Here is an 11,411-nt window from a genome sequence, read left to right on the forward strand (position 1 = left end):
ACCACAAGATTGTTTGAGGGCAAGAGAGCTGTAAGTAGCTTTGGAGATCAGTTTAGCCCCCACTATGAGCCCCGGGTCCTAATAGATTCCAGCTGGCATGAGCAATGCACCCTGCTCGTCCCAAATGTCCTGTGTTTCAGCTGGAGGGAGCTCTCTGAAAACACATTCAGTGCCTCAAGCACACATTCTGGCCCAATACCCCCTCCCAGTGGGCTGTGTTTAACCCACACCTGAATCAATTTAATCCTCTATTAATTACTAAATCATTTGTGCTTCTCTCATTAGGGATAGCACCATACGAATAAAATACACCATACTTGTTCGTATCTCTAGGCATGTTTCAAGACAAGTCATTCTTCTCATAGCTGTCACTATGTCATTTCTCTTTTGTTTTTTAACTGCCTCTAAGAAATTGCTGGCTGCCGCAGGGAAGCCAAGGAGCCCCTTACAGAAACCTAACTCGGAACACAGGTGTTCGTTCGCCCTCACCGTACTCCCCGCACCCCCCGAAACCAAAAAGCAGCATTTGAAATTTCCCCCTTGAGTCACTCCAGCAGCTTTTGTTTGCAGCGAGGCGAGCGCCGCAGCGTTTGCAGGTCCCGGGGGGGCGGGCGCGGAGCCGCCCCGGGGCGGCGGCGGCGGCAGCGGCACCGCCCCGGCTCGGCCTTTATAGCGGCCGCCCTGCGCCGCGCCGCCAGCAGCCGCCGCCGCTCTGCGCCTGCCCCGGCCGCTGCCCGCCCGCCCGCCTTTGCTCTCCCGCCCGGCACCGGCAGCCGCCGCGCCGCTCCTCGGGGCTCCTGCGCTGGTAAGTGCCATGCCTTTAAAACCGAATTTGGATTTAAGGGCAAGAATGCTAGGTATGAGTCGAGCAGGATTAACTGGTTGCTCTTTAAATTAAAAAAAACCAAACCCCAACCAAAACCGCCAAACCTCATGCAATGCGGTATTTCAGCAGTGGGGAAGATCTGTTCTGCGTGCTACAGTGCATCAGACTTTTCACAAGAACTCAGCAGTGCTGCTGGTTGCGATGCTGAGGTTGGGCCTGAGAAACTAATTATGGTAACAAATGACAAATTACTTGCATAGCTGCCAAATATGCTAAAAATAATTATCTTAATACAGATAACGTTTAAGGAAAAATGTATCTGCTGAAATCACAACTGAATCTGAAAAGTGTGCACGTCCAGGTACCTGAGGCATGATTTGCTTCCTTGCATTACGCAACCTGCTTACAAGCAAAGGGTGCATCTACATTAGCATTTTGGTTTGCATCATGTCAGCTTTTTTTCAGACAAATCCAGTGATCTTCTCTATTCCCCATGTTTTGGTTCATACCACCGAGTGGCTTTAGAGTACTTGCACTGTATTTCTTCTGAATAAAACCGAACTGGAAGATGCACTCCAAATAGCAGCAGATGTTCAGTCTGCAGGACCAAGCTAGAGCTAGTCCAACATAGAAGCCTCTGAAGCAGATACAGCGGGGAGCAGGTCCTCAGCACCAGCTCAGTTCTGCATACCCTCTCCTACTGCATTACACTACTTGCTGATGTAAATAGAACTAAGATTCCCATGGATTCTTTTAAAAATCAAGTTTTCCAGTTTTCTAGAACTAAGGACTCTTTAAAAAAAAAATCCCACGGCTTGCATTGCAATTTAAAAAAAAATTACATATTGGTACTTTATAGCTCTCTTCCCCCTTCATTTTTACAAGCTAGTTTTTTTTAACAGTTACTCTTGGGAAGATTGCTATACATGCTTGGCTGAAAGATATAAGAAATCAAGACAGAATATGGTCTAAGCCTCTCTAATAACTGTAAATAAGTGAGGTAACATCAAGACCAGACTTTCAAGAGTTGTGCAGTGGTCAGAAGCACTCAGTGAGGTGGCCAGGCTGATGTAAGTGCCTAGCATCAACAAGATGCAGTCAGAAGCTAGAGAGGTAATGAAAAAAGGAGCTTTCCCTTTCATACCCTAAATGTGGATGTTCAGTGCTTTTGTTGCAAGGTCGTAATAATCAGTTAAATAGGTATAAACAGCTGGACAGCCACTACGTACATCTGCCAATTTCTAACTGTGTTAGTCCACACTGCAGAAACTGAGTATGGGTTTTTCCAATTTCCCTTTCTTTGCTTCATTTAAACTCCAAAAAATCTGGCTGTATTGCCAAATGTACCAAAAAAGCTTCAAACAATAACCTCTAATTTGATTTATGGAAATAATAAGCAGATATTTCACAGCAAGTGAATGCTTAATTCTTCTGTCAATTGTGTTGTGACTTATTCTGAAACCAACTGAAGACAACAGAAACAAGACAGCTGATGCTGCAAGCTACAACATGACAATAAGTTCCTCTTATTTTCAGAATCAAAATAATACAGATAGAAGAGGAACAAAGTGAGAAGTTAACTAACGACATGAAGTTACTCATCTTCCTCACCGTAACGCTGGGCACGCTAGTCACGGGACTAGATTCTGTAAGTTTTGAAATTAATTGGGGGGGGGTGTGGGGGGTGTGTGTGTTCACTTGGAACTACTACTTCTGGTTTTGATTATACTTCTGCTTTGGACAGTGTAGTAGGCTTTTGACTTGAATTCTCCTTTTTGCTGCCTTTGCATGTATATATACATCTGCTGCACATGTACTTCCAAGAAACATGTTTCTGAACCCTTTGGTTTTTCTTCTGATTCTGCTTTACCCTAAGATGTCTGCTAACATTCAAATAGTGAAGACATCATGCAATAACCAAGAAATCTAGCTTTTCTTTTTTCTCTTAATGCAATTTAGACCTGGACACTGAGTACCAAGAGCTCGCTGGTCTTTCATGGAGGTGGATATTGGGCTTTAACTAAATTTCCACCTCCCCTACTTGAAAGTGTGATGCTGAAAAAGGCGCAACAGATTTGAATTTGAATTTTTTTATTATCCACTTGTATGACAGCTGATATCTATCAGCAGAGCCATTCACCAACATTATGGAATTATATTGTTACCATTACTTGTTTTAGCTCAGGCAAGCCTACTTGGCCTGTGGGAAAAGTATACTAAAAGCCTAATCTTATTTAATTCCATGGAGAAAGAAATATCCAGCCTGCAAAGCAGAGGCAGGACCTGAAGTACAGGGCAAGAATCTATTGTTGTACAAATCTACTGGCTTTTATTCCATGGCACAAACGTGAAGCACCAAGGTCACCAAAATGACAGAGGCAGCTGGAGAATATTGCATCTTTGCTGCACTGCCTGATGGCTGAGAGGTGGGGAGGGAGAAGTTTCCTTCCCTGTCTTAGGGGCACTGACCATCGAGAGCTGCCTGGGTCCTTATAGCAGAAATAACTGCAATGTTGACCTGATGCAGTGGACCAGATTGGTGGGGTTTTCCTGAGGGTTTTTATGTGGTGTGTGTATGTGGTGGCTTTTTTTTCCTTCGCTATTCTGCTTTTACTCAAGTAGAGTTCTACTTTTCATTCAGAGCCAAATTCCACAGAGCAGGTTCAGCTAGTAACTACATGCAAAAAACTAAACTGTTGAACATATGCAGTAGGGAACAGAGCTTGGGCCCATAAAAGAGAATCAAACCATATAAAAGAAACTGTTTCCTTAAAATCCTTTTTTCTTTTCCCTTAGGTTTATAGCAAGAAGTACGACAAGCTGCTACACAAACACAGATCAGATCACAAGGGTAAATATCTCTGCCTGTTCTCCTTGAACATAAAAAGAACTTGTTAACCTGCAATTACATCTTCCTAAAGAAGAAAGACTCTTAATGATACTTAAACAACTAAAACTTAGTTTGCAACTACATTTCACTTGAACATTCAATTGTTTTGCCTCTAATTAGTGATGTCTTTTACTTGCAGAATGCCATTGTTTGAATGGAGGAACCTGCATTACCTATTACCTCTTTAGCAGAATTATTCGTTGCATATGTCCAGAAGGATACACTGGGATTCACTGTGAACTAGGTAGAGTATTTCTCTTCCTTAATACTAACTAAATTGATTGAAAAGATCTCAAAAGATAGGCAAATCATGAATATGAAATGCCAAGTGAAAGTATTACCCATAAACACATGACTGGATATCCATTAGTGCTTCATACTAACAGACTAAGTGAGGAGAAACAGCTAAATATTGGTGCAAAATCAGGATCTCTATTTTTTTTTTTTTGTCCCTGCTTCACTAATGTTGCCTACCTTCTCACAAATGTTTTAGTTTGGAGGGGGGAAAAAAGTGAACTTGCTTGGGAGTGTTTGGAAGCAGCAGAAGAACTGATTATATCGTGAAGTACACTTCTACAACTATTAAAGAAGCAATAGGCATGCTTTAAAGCATAAGATACTCGATGCTCAAAATCCATATAGAACAAATTTAATAGGAATATATAATCAGTCCAGATTTTGCATCATCTGTTTTCAAGTGTAATGAATGAACTTATTTCTCATTAGAAGGATCCATGCAGATTATTTCTGTCTCAAAACAATTATAAACAAGAACATGCTGCTAACAAAATATTTATTGTCTCAGACACTGACAGCATGTGCTATACTGAGAATGGGGAGGACTATAGAGGAATGGCAACAGAAGACGAATGCCTGCCATGGGACCTTCCCTCAGTAATCAGGAGGGGTCATTACCATGCTCACTTGAAGAATGCTTTGCAGCTCGGACTGGGCAAACACAGCTACTGCAGGTAAGAAAAGCATCACTCTTCCTGGGATGACTTCTATTGTCACAGTCCCATCAGTGCCTCCAGTGATAGCACATGTTTTTAAAAACAAACAAATGAAAAAAAACCCCACACCAGAATATTACAGAGATTAATTTTGACTAAAAATATTTGGAATGTGACTCTGAAGTGTCTAGAGTTCTCACCACTGAAGCAGATTGTACTGCAAAATTCCCAATATGCAACAGTAATAGTCAGTTGTTAATTATTTTCTCTGGTATATCTCACAACAGAATACTTTTGACCTTTTCAGAACATTTAGAATTCTAAGATACTTTAAGTCTTTATGAAAAGAACACTTCCCTTATCTTCTAGAAACCCAAATGGAAGCAACAAGCCCTGGTGTTACACCAAAAAGGGATTCATCATTGAAAAAACACCCTGCAACATAGCGCAGTGTGGTAAGTAACATTAGTTTTGAGACAACTGGGTTTTTTGTTTGGTGCTTTTTTTAATAGCACAAGGTTGGTGCTTAGTTTTAAGAACATCTGAACAAAATTTCTCCTTTCATAGGCCGTTCATGTGGTCAAAGGAGCATCAGCAAGTACTTCAAGATTGTTGGTGGAAGCCAGGCAGAGGTTGAGTCTCAGCCTTGGATAGCTGGCATCTTCCAAAACATAAGGGGCGTCGACTATTTTTTGTGCGGTGGCAGCCTCATTGACCCTTGCTGGGTACTTACAGCAGCACACTGCTTTCATGCTCCGTAAGTTTACAGTTCCACATCCTTCCTATTTGCAACTTCGTTCAACTGATTTCTTTGCGTGGTGCTCACTGAGCAACCCTTCAAAACGTACCATAGTAAGAATGTTCTTTTGAGCAAAACAAGAAGAGCAGCCATAAACATTAAGCCTCTGGGAGTCCAAGTCTAGCAAAATGAGCTAGCAAGATGTGAACATTTGGGTGGATTATGCAATTTAAACAATTTTAGCCTAAAATGGAGCCAGGGTTTCATCTCACCTTAGCTGTTCCCAAAACTTAAAAGTTGTACTGAAAGGTGATGAGCTGTTGAGCAATACATTTATGGGTGTTTTTTGTTGTTTTTTCCTGTGGAAAGCTGATCCTCCTGACATCCTGCAGGAGATTCTCATCACCAATGCTTGGCATTAGTAGCAGCTAGCTAGGTGTGCATTTCAAAATGCCTGAACATAACCCCTTAATCCCTTCAAATGGAAAATCGGGATGCTTTCCTTTAGAATACTGGATCAACTTTCAAAGCTGACTAAATTTTGCTTTTTCTTGTCAGCATTAAAGTAAACACAAAACAGAACTGGGACTTGATATAAACTGTTGACCTTTCTCTCAGAAACTGGTAGCCTTCATGAATCTCTTCACTCTCACTCAGGTCAAAAAAGCCACAAGACAAATCCATCTATAAAGTCTTCCTTGGAAAGTCCATACTGAATGTTACTGATGATAAGGAACAAGTATTCATGGTCGAGGACATCATCTCTCACCCTGACTTTACAGATGACACAGGTGGCAATGAGAATGATATTGGTAAGTGGCATCTTAATATGAGCCTTTAAAATACTGAGGATAGCTGAAGGCTATGTAATTGTGGCATAAGTCTTCTAGAAGAAGTAGAACCAGAGATGAGATTAAGGGGAATAGAAACTAGGTGCATCTGAGAACTAGGCCTGTGCTGAGCAAGAGTTTTCCAGTTGTATAAACTTGATTTGTGGCACACGTCAGGTGCATCAGCTGGCATACAGTCAACTATAAGCCTGTCTTATCTCTGGACCTGTACAAGGCATGGCTTTTCCATAAGCACTGGTGGCAGCATCCTATTTCTACCATCTTCCCAACTGGAGGGGGCTGCCTGTCAGCAGAAATGTGTGCACACCAGGTCTAGCCGTCCAGAGTGGGGCAGGACATCCTATACACATGCAGTATGATTGCTCTGCCTTGAGCACAGAAGGCCCAGAACTTTGTGGCATAGAGATTATGTTATTCTATGTCTAGAGAGATAACACTATGTATAGTAAATGATGAAAAAATGCATGCACAGTAGGTTTCAGCATATAGTAGGGGAATGCTATATCAGGTACCACATAAGCTGAAGGTTATCCTGAATTAATCCAGACTTTCATAAGCCTATCCCTAAATCAACAAAGTCAGAGATGGGCTTTTGCAATTCGCACAGAACAGACTTGCTACTCTTGAATTTGACACTTAAAACTCTACCGCCCATTCCAAATTCCTGCTGCTAAGGAAAAAGACTCAAAGAATAGCTTCGTAAGCCCTTCTGGTGAGAAGTACAGTACAAACTGCCCCTTCTTCAGCAGGGCAGTGGGTGCCACCTTCTACAGCCAGGCAGGAAGCTGAGGTTTTAAAACATCTGAAGATACACTTGCAGAGTCTGTCACTGAGCTATGACACCCTGTCCTTCCAGGAAGGAAGTTCAAGTTGGAAAGCTTGCCAGTTTTAGTACTGTGAAATTAATTTTGTTGTTGCTTTTGGAATGCCACTGGGTCATTATTTAGTAATGAGAAGAACGATATGTAACCAGAACTAAATGTCATTGCAACTATTCCTGTTAACTGTACCTGATACTCCTATTCTTGGAGAATTTGAGGAGGAAAATCTTGCTTTACAAATCTAACTGTATCTTCCCTGGCTTGTTTCTTAGCTTTGATAAGGATAAGAACAACTTCTGGACAGTGTGCAGTAGAATCCAAATATGTCAGAACAGTCTGCTTGCCAGAGAAGGACCTTCACTTACAAGACAATACCCGGTGTGAAATAGCTGGCTATGGCAAACAAGATTTTTGTAAGTGAATGACTTCTCTTTCTAAAGTTCTACTTGCCCAGTGTGGGAAGTGGATGTTTTGTATACCATGATCTGCAAAGGATTAGAAAAAGATTCCTTTCTATTTTATGTAATCTACATGCATCTCAAAGATGATCATTGCTATCATCTTCTCTAGTTGTTCATGGCATTTCCTATTTGATGCTTCTCACACTTGTCAACCATATGAAGTAAGCCAAGCTGTAAAACACAGCAATATTTTTATTCCTGATGTGGTGAGGAGTAGAAAAAATTAAAGCTGTGTTAGAGGATTAAGAAAGGATTGCATTTGTGCAGAACTTCCTTCAAAAACTATCAAACTCTTTCTCTCTAAAAACCAAGCTTTATAGTTTGCATTTGGAACACTTTTTTTTCTCTTTAAAACTTATTCATTAACAGTAAAACTAAACCAATACTGCATAAGCTGGAAATAAGAGCCTCAAATCAGAACTGGAATATTATACTAATTTATTTTAAGTGCTGAAAGTGTGTGTGTTACGGGGTGGTTTTTTTGTTTGTTTTGTCTTGGATAGTGAAAATAGTTAAATAATGTTTTGTTTGCAGATGACATTTACTATGCTCAAAGACTGATGTCAGCCACTGTAAACTTAATATCACAGACAAATTGTAAATATCAATACTATGATGATATCAGAGTTACTGACAACATGGTCTGTGCTGGAGATCCCACATGGATGACTGATGCATGCAAGGTAAAACTGTTTTATCTTATAAACTTTAAAAAAATGCATGTATACTATATGGATCAGTTGGTGGCATCTTGTAATTCTACTAGTCAGAACAGTCTCTTTATGTAGCAGGAATTTAGTACATTCAGTGGAGTTGACCTGTAGTGTGGTCAAACATATGGAAGAAGGTTGGAACCTAGAGTTAGGTGTTACCCCAGTTCAGACCCTCTTTTGGAGGAGCAAGAACTGCAGTATCTTAGCCATTGTTATTCCTCAAGACCTTATCTACAATCTATTCAAGCAATGGCTGGTAGATATGCATCAGAAGATACAGTAGCTATTCCAATCTCAGCTTGCACTTTCTTAACGTTAACTATAGCTCTGCAAAGGGATAAAAGGTGAACTACTGGAGGGCACCGAGCCCCTCCACAGATTCCTCAAAACTAGATTTGCTTCCTTGCACCCTCCCTGGGCAGAGTGGCCATATGAGCCACTAAAAAGAACAAGTATTGTCCTTAAATGTAAAACTACCTTATGGACAGGGAGACAATTGATTCTGATGAAAATTGGGTATGTTGACTTTGACCTTATAATCACACATATTAGGCTAGTAACATAAACTTAGGATGGAGTGTTGTATGCAAGGCAACTATTCTCTCCATGCCCTGCTAGAGGGGAACTGGAGAACTCCTTACCTTACAGACTGTGTTCAAGTCACAGCAGATGCTGAGCCTTCTGTTCCATCTATGCAGTGTTCCCAAAAATCGAAACTTTAGCTCATAGGTATTTACTAGCTTGTTTCACTCTAGAAAAACGATAATCACAGGCTGCCTGTTATAAAGGCTTTATCTGTAGAAAATGGCCTAATATGTTCTCTTTCCATTGTCAGGGAGACTCTGGTGGTCCCATGGTCTGTGAGCACAATGGCAGGATGACGCTTTATGGGATTGTCAGCTGGGGAGATGGCTGTGCAAAAGAAAACAAGCCTGGCGTTTACACCAGAGTTACTCGATACCTTAACTGGATTGACTCCAATATGAATGCAGTCATCACGAAGAGTCATTTTCTCCCTGAACCAAAATGACCTTTTTTTTTTTAACATCTGGACTCAAATGAACAAGATCAAGCCTATACTGATGCCAGGACACCAAAGTCCTGAATGTCATGAGAGGCTTTCCTTTTAAATGCTCGTGTGGTCTGCCAGTCACATCAGTGTTCCTGAGGCAGAGAGATGGTTGATATATTATCTTAATACTCTGAATTACCTGAAAACCACTCCATGGGAAGCTAAAATATTTAACATTTAAATGAGTATTCCCATGCACGATACTATGCATATCAGGTTATCTGTCCACTTAATTTATGAACCAGCATTTGGTCTGGAAGTATTTGTAAAGTTTTAACTTATTTAACTCAGGTATTCATTTTATATGTGGCCTGAGTCTAAAATCTTTCCTCATCACACTGAGCAATGCTAAGTCTCAAGTCCTAGAAACCTAATCTGTTAAGACCAGTACTGAGAGGGTGATCACGCTTTGCGTCACAAAGTGAAAGAAACTGCATCAGTATTATCACTAATGCATGAAGAAGGACCAAAGTCTACTTCGGCTGAGGCAATGCTTGGTGTACAGGGTTCATTGCTATAGACCCAACAGGTAATAAAATCTAGGGATGGCACCTGTGGCTGTGTCAGTATTACAAACTTCCACTTAAGAACTGTGCTGCAAGAAGGCAAATTGGAAACTTGACTGGACTTCCAGGTCACAGCTGAAGGTGTCTGGGTCCCCTGAAAAGTCTGATTATGCAACCTCTCTACATGTACCTGTGCACCCAGGAGAGGATTTAAGGACTTGGCACTCCTTGAATGCTGCAGATGTCAAAAGTCAGAACTTTATTTCTATTCATTTAACTGATCTTATATGGAAACTACTTCTTTTTCCCCAAGACTTATGCTGGTTTTATTTTTAAACTTGTCTTTGTTTTACAGATTTGAATTATTTGTATGAGGGCTGGAACCTCAAGCTTTATTTAATTATTTTTTACTGTGTTTAACTTATTGTTTGTATTATGGATGTTAAAATATCATTAAAAAATCCTGTTATTCTTATGTGTCTGTTCCTCCTCTCTTGAAAGGGGAAGGGTATGATTTGAAGAGAAATACCATTATTAGGTTCTAATCTGAACCATGAAGTCCCTTGGCAAACATAAATGTTTGAACTTCCTGTTTACTAAAGCATTTCATATGAGAAACGAATGTCTTCTGCTCTGGGCTAGAATGCTAGAAAACTATGTGTGCACTAGCAAGACATAGAGCATGGAATGAACAACAGTGCTGAGGATCCAGTGTACATGCTGCATGTGCTTTAGGTGGGGTTGTTTAGCCTGGAGAAGAGGAGGCTGAGGGGAGACCTTATCACTCTCTACAGCTACCTGAAAGGAGGTTGTAGCGAGGTGGGGGTCGGTCTCTTCTCTCAAGTAATGAGTGATAGGACAAGAGGAAATGGTCTCAAGTTGCGCTAGGGGAAGTTTAGGTTGGATATTAGAAAAAAATCTCTTCACTGAAAGGGTGATAAGCACTGGAACAGGCTGCCCAGGGAAGTGGTTGAGTCCCCATCCCTGGAGGTACTTAAACAGTTAGATGTAGTGCTTAGGGACATGGTTTAGTGGTGGACTTGGCAGTGCTAGGTTAACGGTTGGACTTAATGATCTTAAAGGTCTTTTCCAACCTAAACAATTCTATGGTCTAGCTCTGTGGACTAGCCATTCTCAAGTGGTTGTGGAACATTAGGTGAACTTGTAAAGCAAAACATCCTGTCTGGGCTTCACCTTAAGGGAATACAGTTCTCATGCTCCAGAACTGCTCTACAATAAGATCCAAATCACTTGGGGGGTAGGGGATCAAGAAATTAGTTCCAAAAGTTGACTCGTATTAACTTAGCTAAAATGCTACTGCATGTGGAAGAATGCAATGCAGCAGTATCATAGAAAGGTGCTAAAAGGACAGTGATAGTTTTGGCTTTCCTCAGTACTACCATGTGGACACTAATTTTCAAAGAAAAGCATTTGAAGTTGACCTCAAGTACTGCTAAGCAAAAGCTTAGATAGTAGAAATTATATTTGAACAGCAAGATTTATTTATATTTCAGTTAATTTTCTTTTTCAAGAAAGAAGTTTAGCTAGAACAGAATTCATAGTAGAGAGTGCTAAGAAC

At 40.8% G+C, this 11,411-nt stretch overlaps 1 protein-coding gene across 1 annotated transcript; it reads left to right on the forward strand.

Annotated features, from left to right (window-relative positions):
* The first annotated feature begins 2,384 nt into the window (after nucleotides 1–2,384).
* On the forward strand, nucleotides 2,385–10,150 carry PLAU (plasminogen activator, urokinase). Its single transcript, XM_082308171.1, has 10 exons — nucleotides 2,385–2,474; nucleotides 3,623–3,677; nucleotides 3,856–3,960; nucleotides 4,522–4,687; nucleotides 5,039–5,124; nucleotides 5,237–5,426; nucleotides 6,066–6,220; nucleotides 7,353–7,493; nucleotides 8,076–8,224; nucleotides 9,090–10,150. Exons 1-10 carry the CDS (start codon nucleotides 2,415–2,417, stop codon nucleotides 9,282–9,284), a joined length of 1,302 nt encoding a protein of 433 aa, XP_082164297.1. The 5' UTR covers nucleotides 2,385–2,414; the 3' UTR covers nucleotides 9,285–10,150.
* The last annotated feature ends 1,261 nt before the right edge of the window (nucleotides 10,151–11,411 follow it).

Source organism: Platalea leucorodia (genome assembly GCF_965183815.1).
Source record: "Platalea leucorodia genome assembly, chromosome: 4".
In the NCBI taxonomy this organism is placed as follows: domain Eukaryota; kingdom Metazoa; phylum Chordata; class Aves; order Pelecaniformes; family Threskiornithidae; genus Platalea; species Platalea leucorodia.